This window comes from Lampris incognitus, chromosome 9, assembly GCF_029633865.1.
Source record: "Lampris incognitus isolate fLamInc1 chromosome 9, fLamInc1.hap2, whole genome shotgun sequence".
NCBI classification, from domain to species: Eukaryota; Metazoa; Chordata; class Actinopteri; order Lampriformes; family Lampridae; genus Lampris; species Lampris incognitus.
In genome coordinates, this window is record NC_079219.1 from 16,091,589 (window position 1) to 16,119,433 (window position 27,845).

Consider the following 27,845-nt stretch of genomic DNA (forward strand, 5'->3'; position numbering starts at 1 on the left):
GATGTTGAAAGTAATTTGCCATATCAGCATGTTTTAGAGTGATAATATTTTATTAGGGGAACTTCATAGTTTACGGGGGAGGAGTGTAGTAGACCAACAGCGCTACCTAGTGGTGGTTAAGCTAGGCTCTCATATACCCCGGATGTTGACTGCTGCGACAGTCGGAGAGTTACAATAAAGAGGACCAGACGTTGGGAATTGGTCTCCGGCTCAATCACTGTTATGGATATATTAGCAGTATAAGATACATCCAGATAATATAGAGAATATATTACAAGTCAGAGCACTCAGGTCAACAAACCAGATGCTCTTACATGTTCCCAGATCCAGGCTTAAGAATATGGGTGACAGAGCCTTTGCAGTGGCTGCCCCTGATCTTTGGAACAACTTACCAGTACACACAAGATCTGCTCAGATCCTAGACACTTTTAAATCTTTGTTAAAGACCTACCTCGCTGGCATTCAATTCAAGTTGAGCTGGACACTGTGATTTTATTATGCAATTATACTTTTACTCTTATATTTTATATTTTTTATTTTATTACGTCTTCTTTACATGTATTTTTATATTCATATGTGTCACTTATTTTATATTGTATTTTAGAATTGTGCGACACTTTGGTTCAACTGTGGGTGTTTTAAATGTGCTATATAAATAAACTTGACTTGACTTCAAATATGTGATCTGGGGCAAACCATTTCCTCTGGACGAAATTACAAAATGTACTCATAATTTTTCTTCTGCTAGTATAGTCAGATAAAAGTATCAAACCACCTGTTTAAAAAGCACCTGAATGCAATCAATCCATCCATCTAGTCTTTTAAAAGAATTCTGAAGGAGGACCCCCAGAACCCCCCCCCTTAGATTGTCCCACCCACACTTTCAATGCTGCCTACGCCCATGTGGCAGTTGGATCTTACCTCAAAAGAAAGAGCAGCAGCAGCCTGACAGAGGAGGGAAGGTGCGAGTGATTCCGCCTTGGACACCGCAGCGTTGCCACCTCTTCTTCAGGTAGGGTTTGCTTGCCCTCCATTAACTCAACCCATGCTGACGAGCTGCCATCACGTTTGATATCAACACATTCAGCACTGCTTCGTCATCAATAGATTTTAAAAACGAAACAAAACACGCACACACAAAAAAACGTCAAAGATTTCGTCAATACTTGCATACTTTGAGTGAGGACTGAAGTTTTATTTTAATTATTCTTAACCTACTTTAGTCGACGAGTCGTAGTTTAAAAACGACACTGAGATGTGATTTTTAAGGGAGCGCATCGGTGTTTCGTTTTTTTTTTTTTTTTTTTTTGGTCAACGTTGGTTTTGACCCATTTATCACAAATCCCGGCCGTTTTCCCCAAAGGGCACCGTCGGTTTTCCAGAGTTTGGTGAAATGACTCGATTTCCCCGTTTCTAACGTTCAGCCTCCAGGTTCTGTCGTTACATCGATGTTATCGCGGAGCAAGACGTTTGAATCTGGTTTGTAAAAAAGATCTTTTTTTCCCTTCTTTTTTTAACTTTATCGGAGGACTGCTCTCAAATCAATCCGCGGTGGACGTCTGAACACTCACTGCGGTGCTTCGGTCTGCCGACACACCGCACCGAGCGACTCTTAGGTCCCTGTTGATTTTCATGCCAGACTGAAATTATTGAGACCAATGGCCTGCCCGGAGGATAGGAAGAACGTCGTCACACACACACACACACACACACACACAAATCATCTTTAAACACCATGCCAAACTTTGGAAAATTGTCGAGAGCAACGTAAAAGTCTGCACGATTTGTATTAAAATGGGCTGAAACATGCAGAAACACCCGTCTAAATGTTCCCCTGGGAGCGAACGCGACGGCTAAAGACAGCGGGCGGTTTAGGGATGGAGGTAAAGGCGCAAAGAGAGAAATCCAAAATGTAGTAAATCTGCCCCCCCCCCATCTTTAGTCGTTTCTTCTCAAAACCAGCTTTAATGGGTAACTTAATGTCCATGATTTATTCATCAGTGAGAACAACTTGTAGCAGCCTTTGTCACTTGTGTGCCATCAGCTTAGCAATTAACACTTGCTACCCTTATTAAAAGGCAATCAAGTGGATTACACACTACATGGGACCACTGCCCAACTGTAATGTTGATTGTAGAATCGGTAAATCACCTGTCCAACAACCTTTACCACATTGTCATCACATTTTTCCAGTTTGCCTAAGAATATGTTTGCCGTGGCCCCATTTGAGGATGCCTTGAAATATTCCTGGGAGACTCATTTGGCAGTACTTTTTGTGGCATTTTGACTTGTTTCACTTGACTAACAGAAAAGGATTAAAAGATTTCAGAAAGCTTATCAGAGATGTTTTGGTTGGGAAAAACTTTCCCAACCAAATCAAAAATGCCAAAAAGTGCACAAAAGGAATTTTCCAGGAAACTGTCTAGGCATTTCCACGAGACGACCAGCCACACTGTGGTTCGTGGTCATCTCAAACGGGGCTACCGCTGCACTCGTATTCACTGCATCTGGTCAAAAATGTCAACAACGGTATTGTCTCCATTTCCAACAACGATAAAGATGGCAGTTAGTGGTATGTAACTTGATTCCCCGGTCCAGACGGATAAGATAATGTTATTATGATTCCTTACTGGAGAAAAATCACAGATTTCACCTTTAATTCTCAATGGCTTTTTCAAAATAGACACACCCAAACTAAATTTTGTTCAGTAACTGACTGGAAAACATTCACAGATTTGGAATATCATCAGCCAAGTGCAGCAGTAGCCAAATCAGCTGACTGAGGAGGGGAGCAAGGTGTGGCGAACCGGATTGAGTTTCCTGGACCTCCCCTGAAACTTGAATCCCCGAGGCCAAGCCACAACCATGTCTTCAGACCGCTACCTGCTGTACCACGGGCTTCTTATGCCCACTGTGGTTCACACAACGGAAAGCCTGAAATATGCCAGGGCATTCCCCGTAGAAGACACAGATGTGTTCGTGGTGACCTACCCCAAATCAGGTACAATCTAAAGTACAGGAGACAAAGTGACTTCAAAACAATTAAAATAGCAACAGGTATTTCACTTTTTTTTCCATTTGTGAATTGTTATGGTATTTTTGCGATTGCATCATCACTCCGAAGTCGTTGCGTAATGTAGCAGTACCATGTTAATGTAACACATTTAGAAATTCGGTCAGCAGTGTAGATTTATTTTTGACACTTGATTCATTTTTTTTTTCATTGAAAATAAAAGTCCCTTACAAGGGCATTTTTTTAAAGCCTGACTGAGCCTATAGCATAGATGCAGTACATTGGATGGGTAAAGTTGTTCAGCTTGGTGATTCAATTCTCTCACAGTGGGCAAGTGTTATCCTTCTGAGGGACCTTGAGAGTTTCATAGGCACACTACAGCACCTATCCTTTTAGCAAGATGTGTTGGGGAGCTTGAAAGGGAAAGACAACCTTCCTGTGGAAAAATCATGTTGGCCAAGAGACTGCGGCACATCCTCTCCTCGACTCTCAGTGTAAAGTGCTTCCAGAGTTTCATTGGTATTGCTCCTGCTCCTCTCTTTTTGAATTGGCCGCAAACACTAGCTGGCCCCAAGAAGCATCTAAGCCTTACTCCATTCAGGTGTAAGTAGCATGGAGTGATGAGTGTCCACACAACAGATAATGTAAGGATAAATCAAGTCAAGTTTGTGTAGCACAAATTCACAATGTAGCCCCAAAGGGCTTTAAAATCAGTACAATATAAAACAGTATGCAACATACAACACCCTCTATCCTTGGACCCTAAACCTGAATGAGGAAAAACGCCACAGGAAAATCATTATCAGGAAAAAATGAAATATGGGAAAAACCTCCGGAAGAGTAACAGAAGTGGGATCCCTCTTCCAGGATGTACAGACATGCAATAGGAGTCAAATGCACAAAATACACAAAAATAACTGAATTATGATGTAACATCATAGATTACACAGAGCAAGATAATGTAGAATACATAGTTAATGCATGAAATTTAGCAAATGTAAATGTGTTGGGTAGTAAACTTATAAAGAGTGTGCAAGGTATAGTTAGTGAAACTGTTTCCATTACAAGACGATGACAGGAAACCCACAGATGCAGTTAAAAGGTGGGACCCTGTGCCACAAAACCAGCTCTGCTCAGTGGAGCCGTGCAGCAAGAATAGACTTAACATTCACACAAGAGGTGAGGCAGACTTAGACACAGCATTCACACAGAGAGAGAAGAGGAGAGCAGTGATGCGAGTGATTGCTGAAGTCGCCATAGGTAAAACAAATAGTATAAAAGCAATTTTAAATGAGAACAGTGCAAATGACAGCATAAATCTCCAGGAGGGTGGTGGGACTGACCAGGGGAAAACAGGACATATCACAAACAAGCTCAGGTGGCTCAGGTGGTTGAAAGACAGAGAGCGAGAGAGAGAGAGAGAGATGATTCATGGTCATCAGACAGTCCGTAGAGGGAGAAAAATTCTCCTGGAAAAGAGAGAGAGAGGCGCACAAGATGGGCACTCGTGCTCAGCGATGCAAAAAGAAGGTTAGAATGGTGTGATGCACTCAGAAAGTTAAGGAACATTCTTGTTGGCAGCACAAACCCAAGAGATTACTGCTAAAACCTAGTTTTATATTAATTGAGACTGAGACCCTCCCAAAAGAGGATAGTTGTGACAATGCTCAGAGTGAAGTCACACTACCAAGGAAAAAAGACTAGTTTGTTTGTTTCTTTATTTACATATCTATAAAAAAAATCAAACCAGATACAATGCATAAATTGTAGAGAATGTGAAGGAGAATTGCCTAAAAACCCTCCAGGGGCTTGAAAAGTGGCATTCTCCAGGCAGCACACTACAAGAAACAATTACAGAAATGCAGTATGCACAATTGTATGCATTGATCAATAATTCCAGACTTAGTAAGAGATGGAGACACAGTTCAGCACAGCACCCAACAACCCTGCATCCCATAAATACCCATGTTACACAAGTACAATGAATCAGTCATAGTCACAAGACACACACACACACACACACACTGGTTTCATGATACGTGCACGTATACACAAACACTATCATTAACAGACTAATAATACACACGTGATATAGCTTAGAGTTTTCATAAGACAATGAAGTTAAAGGAGGGAATAAACACAAATCATATACTGTATATATGTGTGTGTATGTGTGGGGGAAAAAAAGAAAAGCAATATTCATAATAGGCCTATAGACTTGTATGACAAAGGAAAATATTGGTTGGATCCAGCTTACCCAGCATATGGAAAATACTGGTTGGTTAGGAGAAGTGATTTCAGGGCTGTTTTAAAATACTGCAAAGAAAAATTCAAGAAAATACAAAGGCAGATAATTCCATATTTTGGACCCTCGGTAGAATATACTAAACTGAAATTGGGAAGTATGAGAATGGGGGTCTAAGGGGAGAAGAACTACATGTTGAGTAAGTATGAAATTGATAATTGCATGCAAATATATCATGGAAAAAAAGGAGGGAGGGTTTGTTTTTAAGGATGGGTCACTTTGATAAACACTGAGGACCTAATTGAAGAAATAGAGGCTGAGAGGAATGTCTTCAATGTGCACAATTTATTATTCTTAGTGCTCGTTTTTTGTTTTGTTTTTTTGGATGTGTATTTCTGTCTTCTCCATTGCACGGCTGTGGGCTGGGAGAAATGGGCTGGGAGAAATGGTATTTCATTTTTATTTATGTGCGCAGGTACATAGTGAAAATGACTAAACAATAAATCTTGAATCGATTCTAAAGACGGTCTATGGGCTCAAGTTTGATCTGATGAGTACTAGCCCAAGCAATATTACAATAATTAATGTACAGCTAAACCATTGAATAATATAACATAGTGGCTACCTCAGTGTTGATCAAGTGATGGATTTTGTCTAGTGTTCCAATACTCTTGTCCATTTTCATGGTTATGGCCCTGATATGAGTTTTCCAAGATAAGGATTCATCAAGCAGGCCTTTAACTCTAAATATTGCACTCAAAATTAACTGGCTTAGACAATTCATTAATACCCCATCATCTTTATGGAACTTTATCCCAAATTTTGTATTCTCCAAAATTGGTGGCCTGGAGTTTCTTTTAATATGCAACTATACTATTAGTAAAATCCCAACCAAATTATCAACCTTTCATAAGCAGATGCTTTTGGCCTGGTCTCTCGTGTTTAAACAGAACTCATCGCACAGATATTACGTTTGGAAGAATAAGGACATTCTCAACAAAAACAAGTCTTCATTTTTTGAAACTGGTTCAAAAATGATTTAATTCTTGTTGGTCAACTCCTTGACTTAAATGGTTTGTTGCACAACTACTCAGACTTTCTGAGGAAATATCAAATTCCCATAACAGTTAGGAATATGCTGTCATTTTCGATGCAATTCTTTCTGGAATTATAACACTGCTGAGGGGTATTTACTTCCCATATTTGCATATGGAGTAGCCCCCCATGCTTTAAACAAACATGCGCAACCAAAGCCCTTAGGGGCGTCCTGATGGACGACCTAGGTTAGGTGAGGTGATTTACTTCCCATGGCCGCTTAATCACACTGTCAAATTATCTGATACCACTGTGGATGATTTGTGCTTTTCAGCAGAGCATCAGAATAAAAACAGAACAATTAGGGCTTTATTTCAAGAAGACACTGTCACAATTCCTTACATAATCCCATTTTGGAATGGTATAATAGAGAGAATGTGCCTTGGAGAAAGTCCTTACCTTGCCTGGTCCTTACCTTTCAAATATTTTATGACTAATAAAGTGAGAGAAGTTACGTTTAAATAAATTCACAGGTTCTACCCAGTTAAGTCTTTCCTTAAGAAGTATAAAAAAGACATTGAATCTGAATGCTCATTTTGTAAAAATTAAATTGAAAATGTTTCACATGCACCCTGTGGACCCACCACATGCAGGCATGAGCATTGGGGTAGGGTGCAATGCAGGCCGGGCGGCAGGCAAGGGCAGGGACCGGGGCATGTTGACTTCAGGCATCGCAGATTGGTCCTCGGGACGTGGAATGTCACCTCTCTGGCAGGGAAGGAGCCTGAGCTGGTGCGGGAGGTGGAGCAGTACCAACTAGATGTAGTTGGGCTCACCTCGAACCATAGCATGGGCTCTGGTATCAAACTCCTGGATAGAGGCTGGAGTCATTACTTTTCCAGAGTTGGCCAACGTGACAGGCGCCGGGCGGGTGTGGGGATACTCGCAAGTCCCCGGTTGAGCGTCGCCATGTTGGAGTTCTCCCCGGGGAATGAGAGGATCGCCTCTATACAACTGTGAGTCGCTGGGGGGAAGGCTCTGACTGTTGTGTGTGCTTATGCACCGAACAGCAATTTGGAGTATCTGGCCTTCTTGGAGTGTCTGGGTGGTGTCCTGGATAGGGCTCTGCCTTGGGACTCTATAGTTCTGCTGGGTGACTTCAACGCTCATGTAGACAACGATGGAGGAATGACCTCCCCAATCTGAACCTGAGCGGTGCCTTGTTATTGGACTTCTGTGCGAGTCATGGATTGGCAATAACAAACACCATGTTCGAACATAAGGTAATTCATAAGTGTACTTGGTACCAGAATACCTTAGGCCGAAGATCAATGATTGACTTTGTGGTCATATCATCAGATCTGCAGCCGTATGTTTTGGACACTCAGGTGAAGAGAGGAGCAGAGCTGTCAACTGATCACTACCTGGTGGTGAGTTGGATCAGATGGCGGGGAAGGCTGCCGGACAGACCTGGCAAACCCAAACGTGTAGTGAGGGTGAACTGGGAATGTCTGGCGGAGGACACTGTCCATGAGGTCTTCAACTCCCACCTCCGGAAGAAGTTCTCGTGTATCCTGAGGGAGGCTGGGGACATGGAGTCTGAGTGGTCCATGTTCAAAGCCTCTATTGTAGATGCGGCAGGCAGGAGCTGTGGTCATAAGGTCATCAGTGCCTGTCGAGGCGGCAACCTAAGAACCCCCTGGTGGACACTGGTGGTGAGGGAAGCCGTCAGGCTGAAGAAGGAGGCCTTTCGGACTTGGTTGGCCCAGGGGTCTCCTGCAGCAGCAGACAGGTACCAGGAGGCCAGAAGGGCTGCTGCTTCGGCAGTCTCAAAAGCAAAAACTCAGGTGTGGGAGGAGTTCGGCGAGGCTATGGAGGAGAACTTTTGGTTAGCCTCAAGGAAGTTCTGGCAAACCATCCGGTAACTCAGGAAGGGGAAGCAGGGCTTGACTCAGGCTGTGTTCAGCCGGGGAGGAGAACTGTTGACCTGGACTGGGGATGTTGTAGAGTGGTGGAAAGAACACTTTGAGGAGCTCCTGAACCCGGTTAACACGTCCTCAGTAGAGGAGGTAGAGTCTGAGGACTAAGTGGAAGCCCCACCCTGGCAGAGGTTTCTGAGGTAGTTAAAATGCTCCTCGGTAGCAAGGCGCCAGGTGTGGATGAGATTCGCCCTGAGATGCTGAAGGCTCTGGACATTGTTGGGTTGTCTTGGTTGACATGCCTCTTCAGTGTCGCGTGGAGACTGGGGACAGTACCTGTGGAGTGGCAGACTGGGATGATGGTTCCCACATTCAAAAAAGGGGACTGGAGGGTGTAAATGACCCATATAATTTTGTCATAATATTTTTTATTATTATTGATTTGTATGGTGCTCATTATTGATTTGTATTTGGTGCCTAAAGTACAGTCCTGATTGATATATTAACAGCGAATTACACTTCCTTTTGTTATGTGACCTTTATTTTGAAAAACTCTAGTCTCCCATGATGCTGTGCGCTGCTGCGAGAAAACGGCAGAACTAAACTGAAAGTCGGAGATGATGGTCATGTTCGCTATGCACAGAACGAATTCACAACTTATAGTTCATTGATCTTCATCATTTATTTAGCAGCTAGCTGGAAGGCAAACAGCTCTTACGGTGGTTCTATGGTGTGTCTACGGTGTGACTAGTAAATGCTGCAATAAATGGTCTGATACCGCACCATGGACCCATCAGTTGTTATTGGAGTGCATCGTCTGAATAAAGTGTGCTCCACTTATTGGGGCATCGCATTGCTCAGCCTTCCTGGGAAAGTCTATTCTAGGTTGCTCAAAAGGACGCGCCAACCAATTGTTGATCCTCGGATCCAGGAGGAACAATGCGGATTCCGTCCTGGCCGTGGAACAACAGACCAACTCTTTACCCTTGTGGAAGTGCTGAGAGGGGCGATGGAGTTTGACCAGCCAGTCCACATATGTTTTGTGGACTTGGAGAAGGCTTACGATCATGTACCCTGCGGCACTCTGTGGAGGGTACTGCAGGAGTATGGGGTACCGGAGCAGTTGCTACAAGTCATCCAGTCCTTGTATAATCAAAGTGAGAGCTGTGTCCGCATTCTTGGCACAAAGTCAAACATGTTTTCGGTGGGTGTCGGACTCCGCCAAGGTTGTCCCTTGTCTCCAATACTGTTTGTGATAGCCATGGACAGGATCTCAAGGCGCAGCCAAGGTGAGGAGTGTGTCCATTTTGGGAACTTAAGAATTGCATCTCTGCTCTTCGCTGATGTGGTGGTTTTTTTGGCTTCATCATAATGCAAACTCCAGGGGCAGTTTGCAGCTGAGTGTGAAATGGCTGGTATGAGCACCTCCAAGTCTGAGGCAATGGTTCTCTACCAGAAAACGGTGGATTGCTCCCTCCGGGTTGGGGGTGAGTTGTTGCCTCAAGTAAAGGAGTTCAAGTATCTCAGGGTCTTGTTCACAAGTGCGGATAAGATGGAGAGGGAGATTGACAGGCAGATTGGTGCAGCATCAGCAGTAATGCAGATGTTGTACCGCACCATTGTGGTGAAGAAGGAGCTGAGCCGAAGGAAAAGCTCTCAATTTACCAGTCAGTCTTCGTTCCAACCCTCACCTGTGGTCATGAGCTTTGGGTAGTGACCGAAAGGGTGAGATCGCAGATACAAGCGGCTGAAATCAGTTTCCTCCATAGGGTGTCTGGGCTCAGCCTTAGAGATAGGGTGAGGAGCTCGGACATCTGGAGGGAGCTTGGAGTAGAGCCGCTGCTTCTTCGCGTCGAAAGGAGCCAGTTGAGGTGGTTCAGGCATCTGATTAGGATGCCTCCTGGGTGGGGGGGGGGGGCCCGGGGTAGACTCAGAACTCGCTGGAGGGACTACATGTCCAGTCTGGCCTGGGAATGCCTTGGGATCCCCCAGGAGGAGCTGGAGGGCATTGCTGGGGAGAGGGATGTCTGACGTGCCCTACTTAGCTTGCTGCCAACACGACCCGAACCCCGAAGAAGCGACTGATGATGAATGAATGAATGTTTCACATGTGTTTTGGAATTGTTCTCATACAGAGAAATTTTGGTCAGCCATCAGACATAGTGTACATCCAAACATATTTCATTGCTGATTTTTCTTTCTATTCTAAGGATATTTTCTTTGGTATATTTGATTTTAAGGTACAATGTGAAGGAAAATACCTAATAATAAATCTTGTATTTTTATTTACTAAACATTACATCAACAAGAACAAATTCAATGGTTCTAAACCATTTTTCCGCGTTTTTAAAAATGAACTCAATGAATATATGGATGCCATAAAACATTCAAAGAACTGTAAAGCCATGAGGACTGTACTTTTGTATGAATCATTTGTGAACTTGCTGGACTGATGTTGGAGCAGCCTGAACTGAATTTGGTGCTGAGTTTTGACCTTTTTAACGACACTCTTTTTTGCCTGTACCCCTGGGCCTTGTGTTGTTCATGTTATATTTTGCATGTCTTTATCTGTTCTTTATATTTTGTATTTGATACTTCTTTCAATAAAGTTTATAAAAAAAACTGTGGACAGTCACTCTGTGGGGGGTACTGCTGTGGGGGGTACAGCTAAAGATCTGATTTGAGAAGCAAATCCGATTTGCCTACAGTCTGACCAAAGCCTAAGAGATTCCCTGAAAAAAATACTTTATAGATAATTAACTACAATACAAGTTTTGCGAGTCTGGCTTTGATATTTCCTGGTTGTACTGGAGGGTAAGGGGCTGAAGAGCAATGCGGCAGTCATCTGTTGGTAAAGACTTAGCGGCGTGATATGAGGCAGCAGAGATAAGGAAGGATTTGCATTGGAATGTTCAATGTTATGTACTGCAGCTCACATCCAGCTGGGTTGGATACCAGAGTTCTCCAAGAGATTCAAAGATTCAAATGTTTATTTGTCACATACTTAATGTACAAATGCGATAAGCAGTGGAATGATTTTTTTTTTGGCAACTCCAAAACTGTGCAACATAAGAAATGAACAAGAACAATAATGAAATGAGAATAAAATAAAAATTTAAGAAAAACATGATACAGTTTTTTTAAAAAGTGAAAAAAATATATCTGGGGAGTATACAGAAGGTATATCCCATGTGTAGCGAGAGCAGGGAGCAGGTTGAGGCAAGCCTGGATGGTATGCATTGGAGAGAAGAGGAATGAACGTTAGTTGGAGCAAGACGGAATACATATATGCGTGAACGAGAGGGAGAACAACAAAATGGTGAGGATGCAAGGAGTAGAGATGATGAAGGCGTATGAGTTTAAATACTTGGGGACAACTGTTCAACGTAACGGGGAGTGCAGAAGAGAGGTGAAGAAGAGAGTGCAGGCAGGGTGGAGTGGGTGGAGAAGAGTGTCAGGAGTGATTTGTGACAGAAGGGTACCAGCAAGAGTTAAAGGCAAGGTTTACACGATGGTTGTGAGACCAGCTATGTTATATGGTTTGGAGGCAGTGGCACTGATGAAAAGACGGGAGGCGAAGCTGGAGGTGGCAGAGTTGAAGATGCTAAGATTTTCACTGGGAGTTACGAAGAAGGACGGGATTAGGAACGATTATATTAGAGGGACAGCTCAGGTTGGACAGTTTGGAGACAAAGCAAGAGAGGCAAGATTGAGATGGCTTGGGCATGTGGGGAGGAGAGATGCTGGGTATATTGGGTGAAGGATGCTGAATATGGAGCTGCCAAGGAAGAGGAAAAGAGGAAGGCCAAAGAGGAGGTTTATGGATGTGGTGACGGAAGACATGCAGGTGATTGGCGTGACAGAGGAAGATGCAGAGAACAGGAAGAGATAGAAACGAATGATCCGCTGTGGCGACCCCTAACGGGAGCAGCAAACAGTAGTAGTAGTTGTAGCAGTAGTAGATACAGAGGGTATATCCCGATAAATCCATATATACAATGTTCAGTTGCTGTATACAATACAAGTACAAGTAAGTACAAGTGTGCAAATAGGCTGAATGAGTAAAGCGTCTGTGGCAGAAAAGTGGTAAAAGGAGATCCATCTCCCTTTCGGTTTAAAGGTATATAGAGGGCTTTTCCTAGTTTTGTCACTTGGTGTTACTTTAGCACATCGCTTCAAGATAAATAGGAGAAGCTAATGTCATGTATGGTTATGTAGACATAAAGTAAATAAGTTTAGCAGACATTGCATGTTCGAAGAAAATGGCCCAGCTCTAGATGAGTTTTTATTTCCAACTCATCCTTTTAATTTACAACGACAATCAAATGTGGACTCACTACAAAAATTCTTTTTTTGGTGTGCTGCCAGTCATACTCTTTTTCTTTTTTTTTTACTTTCTTTGCTTTAGCTTTTTCCACGGCTGCGAAATTGTGCCCAAGTGTTTGATTGCAACTCTACATTGTACTACATAAAACACGCCATTTCCTTTGCTCAGCTGCACATTCGTGTCATTTTATTGGTCGCACACAAGCAAATGGATAGGAAGATCGGAGCTTTCTCATGCTATGCAGTTTATTTCACTGAGACTTACCATTAAAAAAGCCCCCCATCGTGTTTTAATTTAACTCATTTGTTCTTATTCGGCTCTCTTCCCACTTCATTCTACTCTTGTCTGTTCTGTTCTTTTCTGCAGGTACCACCTGGATGCAGGAGATCCTCCCATTGCTGCTGAATGGGGGGGATCTGACGCCTGTACAAAGCATTCCTAACTGGGACAGGGTTCCCTGGCTGGAAGAAACCAGAGTGGCAACGGTTGTGGACTGCTTGGCATCTCCACGAGGATTTGTCACACACCTCCCCTACCACCTCATGCCCACTTCCTTACAAAATTCCAAAGCAAAGGTAGTTGGACATATTTGTGTGAACATCCTGTCAAAACATAGTTAATCTGCTCATGCAGAATCTCCAAAACTTTCCTGAAATACTCAGTGTTATTAGTACAATGATTGGCCAATGTAAGTTTGTATTTTTGAAACGTATTAGAAAGCTGTTATTGGTCTTTTTTAAAAGGCTCAATATTCAGACAGTGAGCTGCAATCGATTGCAGTTTTAATTTGGAGGCTAACAAAGATCAATAATCAAAAGCTGTCAGTCTGCACCTTGGCTAATGTTCATCCTTGAATGTAAAAAGAAGATATGGCATTTGCACATGCAAAGCTTTTAAGAGATGGCTTAGTTCTTAAGAGCTTTTCTGCTTTATCATACTTGGAGACTTCTGAAAAGGTTGTGTAGCCTGTAAACTCACGTTTTAATAAATGTTCTCTAGTTTTACTGCTACTTTGCATACGATGTAAATTAATTTATATCATCTTAATAGTCTTCTTTATTTATTCATCTCACTTAGGTTTTCTTGTCATGATGCTGTTGCATGGTTTATGACCCAATGTCCTCAAATGCAAATTAATGCAACCAAATCTAGTTAAACTTGAAAGTCAAGTCAAAAATTCATTTGTATAGCATCCGGGTGGCATAGAGGTATATTCCGTTGCATACCAACATGGGGCTCACCAGTTCGAATCCCCGTGTTACCTACGGCTTGGTTGGGCGTCCCTACAGACACAACTGGCCGTGTCTGCGGGTGGGAAGCCAGATGTGGGTATGTGTCCTGGTCGCTGTACTAGCGCCTCCTCTGGTCGGTTGGGGCGCCTGTTCGGGGGGGGGGTAGTGTGATCCTTCAAAGGGCTACGTCCCCCTGGTGAAACTTCTCACTGTCAGGTGAAAAGAAGTGGCTGGAGACTCTACATGTACCGGAGGAGGCATGTGGTAGTCTGCAGCCCTTCCTGACTCGGCAGAGGAGGTGGAGCAGTGATCAGGATGGCTCAGAAGAGTGGGGTAATTGGACAGGTACAAGTGGGGAGAAAAAAAAAGGGGGGGATTAATTTGTATAGCCCTAAATCACAATTCAGTTCCAGAGGATTGAATTCCTCTAAAATTTTCAAATGTGCTTCAACATTCACGGAATTGTTTGTACATCTGTCTCTGGTGTTATTGCAGTGTCACATTACCAGAACAATAAAAATGAAAATGATTTTTTTTCCACCTGTACTTAAGGTCATCTATGTAACAAGGAACCCAAAGGATGTCATGGTCTCATCCTACTACTTTCATCAGATGGCCTGTTTCCTTGATGACCCCGGGACATTTCAGGAGTTCTCTGACAAATTCCTTAAGGGACAAGGTCAGTGGATGCTTTACAGATGAGAGGTTTAGTCAGAGGGCTGTGTATATGCACTGCCTGAGTTTGTATACAAAAACAGGTTGATAGTTTCTATACCCATGCATCTTATTTTGTGTTTTCTTCAGGAGAAAAGGCTGTTTTATATGTAAAACAGCAGTTAGTATTGTGAGCAGCAAAGTATTTGAAATAGTTTGAGAGAGGACTGCTGGATAAAACTTAAAGCCTAATTTTCAGCTTGTCTCAGTTATTTTTCTTAAACTCAGGAAGAAACAGCGCCTCGCTTGCAGTTAAACTTCACTCCTCTACCTGTGTTGTCCACAGTGCTGTTTGGAAAATGGACAGACCATGTGAAGAGCTGGAGACACACAGAGCTGGGAGACAGAATACTATATATCACATATGAGGAAATGGTTCAGGTAAAAGCCATCAAAAATCAGTCAGTTAATCAGTCAGAGCCCGGAACACTTAGTACTGGCATAGACCTCTGCTTGGGTGCTGTAAGGGGCATTGGGTAGAGAATTGATATTCTCATTCACTGGCCTCAGTAGCTGAGGCCTTAATTATTAATCACCAAATTGATTTTGTCACATTTTTGCAATGTGCATTTCTTTGTTGTTTATTTTGCGATACATTTTGTTGCACATTCATTCTTGAATAAGCAACTTGAGTTTAGTTGGCGCGACTCATCACTGACTCACTATGAAGATCCAGATGAGCTATTCCTATGATCATTATCCAAATGTAGTGGTGCAGTAGCAAACTGACCTAAACTCGGCAGAGTCAATTTCAGAACCACAGAACCTGTTGATAAGAGATTATGGGAGATTGAATGCTGTGGGGCACATCAGCACCACCTACTGCATACTTTGCCACATTTTTGCTATGGGCCTTTCTTTGTTGTTTCGTTTGCGATACATTTTGTCAAATATTCATTCATGAATAAATAACTTGTGAGTTTAGTGGGGGCGACTCATCACTGATTCACTATAAAGAGCCAGATGAGCTATTCCTATGATCATTGTCCAAATGTAGTGGTGCAGTAGCAAACTGACGAGCGTTAATCACCTTGGCCAAGTTAGTGCTTATACGTGCAGAGTTACTTGTGCTAGAAAGAAAGTTAAGTCAAAAAACACCCATTTTGATCAGGGACATGGCAGGCAAAGTGTGCTTAAAGGCAATCTTTGTAATCTCGGAGGCTATTTCTTAAACGATACAAATGAAAATGTTTTTCAATATACAATACGTACCCTTCTAGGATTTGCCTGGAGCTGTAAGATGCTTTTCCGATTTTCTGGGCAGAAACCTCAGTGAAGAAGCCATTCAAAAGATAGCAGACCACTGCTGTTTTGACAAAATGAAGACCAATCGTATGTCCAACTACTCTCTGGTTTCTGAAGAATTTATGGACAGCAGCAAGTCACCATTTCTTAGGAAAGGTAAGGCCCTTTGGAGCATTCAGCAGAGTTGGGGGGGAAACACAAGATGTGCCTGCCAACATCTGCAGTAAGAAGTTTAAAAACCCCTCAGAAGTGCAACACCCTTTTGTCTAAATTTAGAGATTTATCTTTCACATTCCGACATGCTTACATTAAAAAAACGTTTGATATTTGATGCGCTAATGCTTAGTTGATGGAATTTTATTTGCCGACAGACAAAACTCCATAGTCATTAATGCATTCAGGAGGCACTGGGAAGAATCAGGGCCTGCTGACTTCCATGGCTGAAGGCAGAAGGCAATTTTGTGTGTAACAGAAACAATAAAAATTAACAAAATGAAAAGAAAACAGATGACATCCTTGGATAAAATATCTCCACTTTTTAATTTGTTCCATGTTGTGTTGTTTTTTTCTTTCATTTTGTGTTTTATCTATGTGTGCATTGCCTCCTTATCCGTGGCCTTGTTGCAGAGATGTTTACCAGCACCTAATACATATTATGTTGGTGTTGCTTTGAGACATGGCCAGTGAGCATAATTGGATGGGATATTTTTCCATCCGTGTCACAGATTTTGAGTGTTTGCTGTCCATCCTGTCTTCCATCTGACTTTGTGTCTGTCTGTGCCTATAGTAACCTGAGGACATCACATTAATTATTTGTTCCATCCTGATTAAAGTGGTCTCAGTTTTAAGGGTGGTTAACAATTCAAATTTCAGGAGTTTCTATGTGTGCTTTTTTACAAATCTGCAAAATTTAATCATTTCACTGAAGTATACTTTTTTTTTGGTTATATTTATTAATGTCTCCTCCGTCTTTTACACTGATTGGTAGTTTGAAAGTTGGTACAAATGAATGGCACAAACCTTTCCGTTCTCATTCCTGGTTAAGCAATAAACCTAACGGCCAAGCCTCTTGAATAGGATCACATTTCCAACCTGGCTATGGCTGATGAGGTTATTCTGGTGTGACATACGTGTTTATAAGAGGTTGTTATGTTCGGAGTGGGGCTCAGTCATTTTATCAACCTGCATTTAAACATAGTCTCTGTGCTACCGTCTGTTTGTGTTTGTCTTTGTTTAATGTGGTGTACAAACACATACTACAAAGAAACCTTTGTTGTGTTTGTACATCACATTTAGAGTTTGTTATTTAGCAGATGCATTTATCCAAAGCGACTTACAAGAGAGCCAGCAACCAGCAGATATATTTGTATGTCAACCTGCATGGATCTAACAGCACTGCCCTGTAATCATATCATAGCAAGAAGAGCATGTCATGTCAAGTTCAATTCATTTAAGTATGCAACATGAAGATGGCCAATATTGTAATAAAGTAATAGGCGATCACAAATTAGCTGGACCATATATCAGTATCAAAGTCATGCTTGGGGACCATCATTGGATTAACATAGGCCAAAATGGAAAGCTTCTTCCTCAGTGAAATAAGTGAGTCTGCATCCCTGATGGAAGAATGGAGTTCATGCCGCCATTTTTGGGCCATGCGAGAGAAAAGTCTTGACCTACACTAGTGTTACGGACTAGTCGGGTCTAGGGGTTAAGGGTTAAGCACACAATAATAGTCCTAACCTGGAGTGTGTACAAAAGATGAAAAACGAGGGGAGAAACAGAAAGAAGGACTGATTTCCAAGACTGAGAAATAGCCGGGAGGTGGGCTAGCTTACCGAGGTAGCAGGCTAGCAGGTCCCTCTGACAAGGCCATATGGGTCTCAGCTCCCGTAAGCGGCAGACTCCGTCTTGGTAGGTCAGTTCAGTTTAGGTTGATGGTCTTGAGCTGGAAAGGTGTGAACTTGTTGTGTCCTGAAGAGCGTTTTCAAAATGGCATATCCTGAGGCGTATGTATGCAAACTGCCGCCATTAACTAACTCCAGGGGATGCACTGGCACCTCACAGTGACGTCCTCTTATAAATGCTGCTTAACCACGCCTCCAATTATTTCTCATAAGAAAAGGAAGAGGGAAAAAGGCAAATATAACCCCTACCACTTCTAACATTCCTCCCCCTTACAAAAAAGGGTTTCAACCTATTTGTTTTTTTTTCTTTTCGTTTTATCCTTTTATATTAATAATTTTAATAATTTTCTCGTTTCTTAAAACAACAACAACAAAACTATGTGCAATTACAATATATTCATTTTTCTTTTTTTTAATCCATTGATTCACAAGCATTACTATCAACAATTCACTCCCAAACTTTTCAAAATACCCAAACCATATGCTCATCACCTTGACAGGGTGTCCGCAATAACATTTTCTCTGCCTGGCAAATGCACTATCATCAGGTTATATGGTTGTAAAATTAAACTCCAACGGAACCCTCTCTGACTGGATGTTTTGAACTTTGACAGGAACGTAAGTGGGTTGTGATCAGTGAGGACTACCAGATCAGCTCCAGCACTAGAGACGTACACTTCAAAGTGTTGGACTGCTAGGACAAGAGCCAGGGCCTCCTTCTCAATGGTGTAATATTGCTTTTGATGGCAATTCAGTTTCTTAGATAGATATGCAACCGACCTGTCTATTCATGGCATATCAGTCTGTAGCAGCACCGCCCCCACTCCAACATCACAAACATCCACTGCAAGCTTGAATGGGACAGAAGTCTGGAGCAACCAGCACCAGTTCACGAGCTAAAATAGCTTTAACCATTTCCAGAGCTGTCTGACAATCTGCTGACCGGCTAAACTTAACTCCCTTCTTTAACAGGTTTGTGAGTTGTGTTGTCACTACTGCGAAGTTGGGAACAAACCGCCTATAAAAGCCACACATGCCCAAAAGGCACATTAGCTGACATTTTGTTTTCAGAACTGGCGGGTCTAAAATGGCTTGCACCTTGGCAGTCCTTGGTCTCACTGAACCTTGACCCACCTGGTGCCCCAAATATGCGACTTTCTCCTTTCCAATCTTGCCCCAACCTGACAAGCATGACCGCTACAACAGTACGAAACCACATCTTTATGCATTTTGGGCCAGTAGAAATGTCTACTGATTTTCTTTTGAGTTTTACAGATGCCTAAACGACCTGCTAAGGATACGTCATGGGCTAAACACAAGACTTCCTTCCTGAAACTCTCAGGCAACACAATTTGAGTTACAACGGTCCACAGTTCATCCACAGGACAATCGCGAGGCCACCATTTCCTCAACAAGACTCCACCTTGAAGAAAGAAACCTTCAGTCACAGCTGTCATGTCCTCAGCATTATCAGCCATCTGTCTTAATGGAGCTACAGAAGGATCTTTTCCGTGCTGTGATGCAAGGGCTTCCTGAGAAAACTGGGAGCAGGGGGACACCTCAGCTAGCCTAGCAAAAAAGATATCAGCCAAACCGCCACACAGTTCATCCTGCTTGCTGGAATTTCCCTTTTCAGCAGCCAGAGCCTGAGCACGTGTCACCACACATGCCATAAACACCTCCGGATGTTCTCTCTCCAAAACCATGGTCTCAGGGACCTCACAAGGTGTCTCACTCACAGCAGGTGTCACACAAACCTCAGTACCAGCCAAATCATTGCCCAACACAAAGGCAACTCCTTCAATCGGCAAGGAAGGAACAATACCCACCACTACCGGTCCATTTACAATATTAGATGCCAGAAATGCGTTGTGCAGAGGGGCACTAATAAAACCATCTCTTACCCCCTTCACTAGGGTAGAAGCTTTTAAATAGGTGGCGGGCAGTAGATCTATCACACCCTGAACCATTAAGGACTGTGTGGCACCGGTGCCCCTCAAAATTGATATAGGGTCCATTTCGCCATCGGGTGTACCAGAAACTGCCCCTTTTGATACAAAATCTTCAAACCCCTTCACCATTGGGCGGGAAGGTAGGTTCAAACTACCTACTTCACAGGGCCCAATCTGAGTCTGGGTGCTAATCAATCCCACAATTTTCCCATCTCCATTTTTCCTCTTGAGACTAGGACAACTGGACTTTATATGGCCAGGTTTTCTGCAATAATGAGAGATGACATATTTTTAAAAAAAATAAGTCTTCTCATATCTCTTCCCTGGCCCTGGAGACTGAACAGAGGTGGGAGTAGATTTTCTCATGACAGCCTCATCAGGCCTGTCAGTTACAGCCTGCCTCCTGTCTGCCAAACTTTCCTTTCCATGGCACTTCTCTGTGAGTTAACTCATAAGAATCTGCTGCCATTGCAGCTTTTCTTAATTTAGTAATGCCCATCTCATTTAGATGTATCTCCATATGCCGGGGTAAACTGGTTTTGAACTTCTCCTCCAGCATAAGTTGCTGCAACTCTTGAAAGGTGTGAGTGTTAGTGCTTGCTAACCACCTGTCAAATACAACCTCCTGTTGCCTAGCCAAATCAAGGAAAGTTTCACTTGATTTTCGCTGCAGAGACCTTAACTTTTGTCGATAGGCTTCTGGCACCACCTCATAGGCTACCAGAACCACCTTCCTCACAGTATCATAGTCTCTGCTGTCAGAAGCATCTAACGCCACATAAGCTTCCTGGGCTCTGCCCTCAAGCACACTCTGGAAAAGCAACGTCCACCTATTCTCGGGCCATTCTAGCTCTTTGGCAATTTTCTCAAAAGCATCAAAGAAAGGGCCCACATCGTCCCAATTAAATTTTGGCATGAGCCTCAAAGAGCTGGACACATCAAAACAAGCTACATGCTCACTTTAAGCTTCTCTTGTTCTAATGTCAGCTTTGCTAACTCAAGCTGAAACAGCCGCCCCCCCCTCCCCCTCTCTCGCTCTGCTCGTTCATGTACGTCATCTTTTAGGTGTAACACTGAAATCAGGGTCTCCACAATCCCTGGCTTTTTAGTCCCTGGAGTGACTGATGTCTACCAAACAATATTGAGCTACTGCAAGTAAATCTTCTTTTTTAAGCTTACGCAACTCATTGCGCCCAAAAACCACCTCCACAAAACTCCTCTACATTGAACGTTGCCATGGTTATTGTTATCAAATTCTCCCAAAATAGGCTAACTAAAAGAGACAAGACTCTCACGAAATTACCTCTAAGTTAACTATTACCAATTAGCCTTACCAACAAAACATATAACCTGCAACAAGAGGTAGCTCATAAATCGCTATTATTCCCAGAAATTGATATGAACAGGCCGCACACAGAGCGCTCATGATGTTACTCGAAGACCACAGGCCACACCAGTACACAACTGCAGTACACACCAGCAAAACACCTGCCACCATTAGCCAAGTAGCTATCAGCTGACCAGCCAAACCAGCCTGTTAGCACCCTGTAGACCTATATCCCCGTGTTTAACCTCAACACACGGTCCGCAGTGGTGTAGCGGTCTAAGCATTGGCTTTGTGTCGATGCAGTTGCCCACTGGGGACCAGTCTCATCAGATCTGACTATGGCTGGACTCGATGAAGCAGCAATAATTGGCAACGCTGTCTTCGGGAGGGGGGCAGAGTCAGCTTGTGTTTGTCACATGAATGCGTCTCTGGGTGTGTCGGAAAAAGCAGTGGTTCGGCCTGGATTCGCCTTGTCACGAAAGTGGCGAGGAGTCTCCTTGGAGACTGCAGGCCGGAGAGATGCAGTTGGTGAATACACGCAGTACGAGGGTGGGTGTTTGAACTAAAAATGGGGATCGATTGGCCACTAAATTGGGAGAAAAAGGGGAAAATTAGAAATAAAAAAACAACCTCAACACACACGATAAATGCATTCACTAACCTTCCTTCTAGCTAGCTTATCTATTTTAAGTGAGAAGTTACCACCGTACAGCTATTCTGCACGTAGCTGTATGTCTGTGGCCTACTTCTAAACCTAGCAACATATGGATTTTCCCGAGCTGAATCCAACTCAATTGTGCCTCTTCTCACAAACAGAATGCTTGGATGTAACTTGCTAACTGACATCTAATCGCTAACCGGTTTTATCGAACAGATGCATTAATCTTCAAATAAATCACGGACGAGCGCCCCAAATTATGTTACGGACTAGTCGGGTCAATGGGTTAACGGTTAAGCATGCAATACTAGTCCTAACCTGACGTGTGTAGAAAAGATGAAAAACGAGGGAAGAAACAGAAAGAAGGACTGATTTCCAAGACTGGGAAATAGCCGGGAGGTGAGCTAGCTTACCGAGGTAGCAGGCTAGCAGATCCCTCTGACAAAGCCTCGGCCATATGGGTCTCAGCTCCTGTAAGTGGCGGACTCTGTCTTGGTAGGTCAGTTCAGTATAGGTTGATGGTCTTGAGCTAGAAAGGTGTGAACTTGTAGTGTCCTGAAGAGTGTGTTCAAAATTGCATATCCTGAGGTGTATGTACGCAAACCGCAACCATTGACTAACTCCAGGGAATGCACCGGCACCTCAGTGATGTCCTCATATAAACGCTGCTTAATCACGACTGCAATAATTTCTCAGTGAAAACCATTCCAAGTATGTAAGAAAAGGAAGAGGGGAAAAAGGCAAATATCACTTCTACCAGCCTTAACTCATTGTGTCAATTGCAGTAGCTAGGTCAAAAAGGATGAAAACTGATGAAATGGAGGCAGCTTTTGCTGAGTGAGTAGGTTGTTCTGGGAGGGAAAGGAGGAGACATGATTGCACGCTGCTTGTTCACGAATTTTAGCTTGGAAGACTTGTCAATAGTTTTGGACCAGAGAAGGTCCAAGACAAGTGATCCTATAGTAGCTATTTTTTGTTGTTGTTGTTGTTGTTGTTGCTGTTGTTGTTGTTGCTGCTGCTGTTGTTTTTCAGCAGCAAGTTGAACAGAGATAGTTTAAAATTGGATGAAAAGATATTAGATGAGTTAAAAGTGTGGGTGTTAGATAGGAGCTGATGATGAGGGTCATGGACTAAAAGGGGTCAAAAGAATGGGATTAGGGGAACAGATTGTGAGATGTTGAGAGAAGAGAAGTTTGGAGACTTCAGTTTCAGACCGCAGACATCATGGAAGTCTCAGGACCGGCGGTCAGAGGTTGAATGACTGAGGAAGCAGGAGCAGGGAATTGTTTCTTTGATGGCTATTTATTTAAAATGCAAGGATTAAAAAAGTGGCATGTTGAGGCATGTCTGCCTTGATTGACACATCTGTCAACCTGCCTGTCACTGAGGATTCACCCTGCTTTACACACGACCCACCCCATAGCCCAAATTTGGTATTTCTGACTCCAACAACTGACAAGATGGCAGCGAACATCAAGCCAAACTTTAGGCTTCAAAATGCCCCATCAGAGACCAATAGGTGATGTCACAGACACTATGTCCATCTTTTTTATACGGTCTATGCTATCACACCACTAATATGTGAGTGTTTCTCTTTTCTGATCCCATTGTGTGTGTGTGCATACATGTGTGTGCATGTGTTTGTGTGACAGGCATTTCTGGGGACTGGAAAAACCATTTCACCCCAGAACAAGAGGCCAACTTCTCAGCCATCATCCGCAAAGAGATGGAGGGAGAAGAACTTGTATTCCCCTTGCACTTGGACTAAAGAACAGCTATGAGACAGGAGAAGAAGAAACCTGACAGCCCAATGGTATCAGAAATCAGAACTGATCTATCCCTAAAGCCTGCCCCTCGAACGCAAATTGGCCAGTGATAGCTTAGCACCCATTGCCCTCGGACATTTTCATCATTTGCCTCCACAGAGCTGTATAAAACTCTGTGGAGGCAAATGATCACATTTCGTTTGTGATTTATGGGATTTTGTGCAGAAAATTGTCAAGTGACATGCATGGGGTACCTGATAGGAAGTATCCTGAGAGGCGGAGCAATGGGGTGTTTTTCGTCTCGCTTCCTAAATCAAAACAAAAGCGAGGAAAATGTCCTCTGTGAGACCAGCTGTGTGGCAGGCCACATTATCAGCTCAGTGTTGACAAAAAAAAAAAATGTTGTCCCAAGATCCAAGTCATTTCATATTCAGTGTCTGGAAGTCCGGGTCCGACGTTTATATGTTACTGCATAATACAGCTGTACAGTGCACATTTCAAGTACATTAAGGTTAGTAAAAGCAATGCAATTTAGGTGAGCTATGCTAGGCAACTGAATAGCTCTACATTAAGAAAAAAAATAGCCTGCATCAACGTTTTCCTTTAATGGTTCTCATTTATTTTTTTAACGAAATAGTCAAACTATAATCATATTAGTCTTCTGTCAAGTAGAACTCATTTTATTGGACTTAAGACAAGAAATCATTTCAAATTGCTGTAAATGATAAATTAAATCAAGCCCTGATGTGATCCAATTCTGCCATTTTGCATGTGGTAGTGAATATCTTCTTAAATCAACATCTAATGCAGGGGTCCCCAATTACTTTTCATAGCGGGCCACTTTTAAGGCCACTTTTAAAACCACGGGCCACTCAACCTCCAGCAGCATGTTGTTCGTTAGTTTGTTTTGGTGTCGATACGTTGCAGGTATTATAATTTAAACAGAGATTTTTCATCTATTTTTCGATATATTACTAGTCTTACTTTTACTAAGAAATTAATTATTTCACATACAGTAGTGGCCAAAAGTTTAGTCCGGGTGCCGAATTTGTAGGTTTTCAATAGAACGATGATTCGTAAGATTCCAATGTTTATTATATTTAATGAAAAGAAACTAACAACGAAGAAATGTTATAAACATAAGCTTTTAATAAAGGTTTTATAAAGTTATTGTCTGAAAAAAAACATAATATCACTGGCCTAAACTTATAACCAATTGAGTCCATGAGAATTTGCCCTCCGGATTAAACTTTTGTCCACTACTGTAGACTCACCGCTCAGTGGGAGAAATGACTGCGTCGGGAAGCGGCCATGGTCCTGAAGCTGGGCTCGTACTCCGTTGTTGCTATGCGAACATACGCAGAGTTTAAGCTAGCTAGTTTCTGCTTTCTGGTATCTGATTTCGGTGGAAATCTTTCATTGAAGCTGCTGTGTTTTGTTTCGAAATGGCGTTTGATGTTAGCAACTTTGCTGACCGCTATCGTTTGCGAACAGATCAAGCAAGTTGGCTTAGCATTGTTATGTTCAGGTAGAATGAAGCAAAATTGATCCGTCCAATCTTCATTAAAAAGTCTATTTTAGTTGTCGACTTTGCGTTTCTTTGTAGCCATTGCAAGTGGGAACTTACTTATTTGGTCTTATGCGTCTGTCTCGATTCTCGATTCTAGCCCACTATAACAGAAGTATTTTCAGTAATGCTGATAAGGTCATGTGACGCGCAAGTGAGGGGGGCTGAACTAGCCCACAAGGGGAAATGCGGGGTGGAATTGATAGTTACAAGGTAGCATTTCTTGTTGGATTGATTGCTGAAATTGTGTTTGGAATAGTGTTCCCAAACAAAATGTATAGAAATTCCAGAAGGAAGAAACAATTTTTTATTTCCAAAAAAAAATAAAAGGTTTTTTTTTTTTTTTGTTTGGGAAATAAAAAAAATTCTTCCTTCTGGCATTTCTCCAAAAATTCTCGCGGACCATAAATCAACCCGTCACGGGCCGGACATGGCCCGCGGGCCGCCTATTGGGGACCCCTGATCTAATGTTACAAAGCAGACCCATCCCAGTGAAATTGTGTATTTAACTTGCATCTGAAACTGTTCTCACAAAGAAAGTAACGGATGGCTGGGCAGAATCAATTTATTTGTAACAATGAAAACTGATGACTGAACTGATAAATTGATGACTGACAACAGAAAGTAACAGGATCTAACAAGACGGATTTTGACATCACATACAATACTGTAGCGAATTAGGGGGGCAGCCCAGGAACCGTCGCCACAGCTGGGGCGTGAAACTGTATCTCCTGCACCGCGGGTGACAACGTTAACCAGTTGACTAAAGGGTCCGACCCGTTAGCCAAGGGCTAACGTGTCTACTTATCCGTGCACGTTACAGTACCCCCATCCTTCGGGAAGCGTGTCCCCGCGCTTCAGGATATCAGCTCCCTCATGCCTCTGGGCACACGTGTTTCCGATGGCCTCATGGTCGCACCATCCCACTTCTGACACCAATGTAGCGAATTAGGGGGGCAGCCCGGGAACCGTCGCCACAGCCGGGACATGAACCCATATCTCCTGCACCAGGGGCGACAACATTAACTAGTTGACTAAAGGGTCTGACCCATTAGCCAAGGCCTAACGTGTCTACTTATCCGTGCATGTTACAATACGTTCATATTAAACAGAGGCACGTTTGTCTGAATTAGCAGCAATACTTAAGAGGGGCAGGACTTAGCGATAGGTCATTTAGGCAGAGAGATGGAGGGTCTTTAAAGGAAAATTCAAAACATTTTTTGCAACCTGGGTTTTATTTTTTTATTTTTTGCCATTGTGTATCGGTTATGAAATAATTTTACTCGCTGGTTTTGTTGAGTCTTAAACCTGTTCTAATGACAACAAAAAATGTAGCCTCAGTTAGACTGTGTATTTAATTTTCCCAATTTCTATAACTTCTCAGTTGCGCTGGCCGAGTAGTTTATCGATTCCTACTACAAGTAAAATGGTGATCCCTGCAAGTTGAACCAGGAAGTAGTTCAGCCATGTGATCCATCATTGATAATATTAGACATTTTAGGTAATAACGTTAAAATTGCTCCTTCATTTTCATTTCCAAATATGTGGTTTAGCTAATTGGATTAAATTGGGCTTGTTGAAATATGTCTGACACTTGTGTTTCGTTGCCCCATAAGACGCTCTTGTAAAGCCACATCCAGCATTAGTGCCGAAGCCAAAATCTCCAAAATGAAACTGGTGAGTAAAATGTTATTATAACCGATACGTGTGATGGCTAATACTATGAAAATAAGACTGTTCGTAAAAGAATTGAATTTTCCTTTGTGACGAGAGAAGGCGTATGTATGTGTGTGTTTGTCTTTGAGGCTATGTTCAGAATGCAGAGGCCTTAATGCTCATTTCAGATGTTTTGTTTAGATCCATTTTTTTGTTTCATTGTTGACACCAAATTTTGAAGTAGAGCCATATCTGATATCAGAGTGAACAGACATCTTCCCTAAAACAACTTGCATGAACAAATGAACAACAAAAATAGTTTTTGCCCCCGTGCGCAGCCTTTTCACCAGCAATCCTTTCAAACACGGGTTAATTGTAATATCTGTCCTCAGATTTAGGTTGAATAGGGGTCTTTATCTGAAATCACCAACTCTGATGTCTTTCCACTGACTTCCATCAGTGTCATTTATCTCTCAATCTTATGAGATAACTCCGTCCCTGCTAGTACCCCACGTGTGTCACAGATGCTAATCTCATTCTACCAGTTTCACTGAGTCAATAACAGTGATGAGTCAGTGAAAGATATGCTGTTGTGCCAGATCAGCCAGCACTGATTCTCTGAGCCATGGAGACTCAAATTGCATGGCCACATATCAGATATGTAATCTGATCCAGCCCGTGGCTTTTTAGTGAGGAAAACGTGAAATTAGTAAATACTGTAAGGTCAATGACTATGTGTTTGAGACACATGGGAGAGAGAGAGAGAGAGAGAGAGAGAGAGAGAGAGAGAGAGAGAGAGAGAGAGAGAGAGAGAGAGAGAGAGAGAGAGAGAGAGAATTATATACAGGGGAGAACGTGCAGATTGTGTGAATTTTTTTTTTACTATAAATGGATGTTTGAGTAAGGTATTCTCCTCAATATTATAAGAATGGGAACCTAATCCCAGATACTGAGACACTTTAGAATGGAATCATCGAGCTATAAAAATATTATTGTTATTATTATTATTATATGATGTATATCAGGTTATAATATAATGATAATATACATTTATGTCGCTGATAAATGACTATTACCCTCAGTCTGCAAAGGCAACTTGGGCAGGTTGTTGAGTTGCTCATGTCTCTTGACTGAAACACTCCCATATAAATTAAAGCTGACGTCTATGTACGTTGGGCATGTGCGGACAAGTAACTGCTCCATCACAAGCATGCCATTCCCACCTCAAACCTGCAGATTGTTGTTTCATATTACATGACCTTGTACTTATATACTTTTACTT

At 42.5% G+C, this 27,845-nt stretch overlaps 1 protein-coding gene across 1 annotated transcript; it reads left to right on the plus strand.

The window, feature by feature from the left end:
* The first annotated feature begins 939 nt into the window (after positions 1-939).
* On the plus strand, positions 940-24,888 carry LOC130118272 (sulfotransferase 2B1-like). The gene is made up of 7 exons (XM_056286679.1): positions 940-1,012; positions 2,734-3,001; positions 12,906-13,114; positions 14,324-14,450; positions 14,772-14,866; positions 15,706-15,886; positions 23,227-24,888. The coding sequence occupies exons 2-7, from the start codon at positions 2,866-2,868 to the stop codon at positions 23,340-23,342; spliced, it is 864 nt and encodes a 287-aa protein (XP_056142654.1). The 5' UTR covers positions 940-1,012; positions 2,734-2,865; the 3' UTR covers positions 23,343-24,888.
* Positions 24,889-27,845: the final 2,957 nt, after the last annotated feature.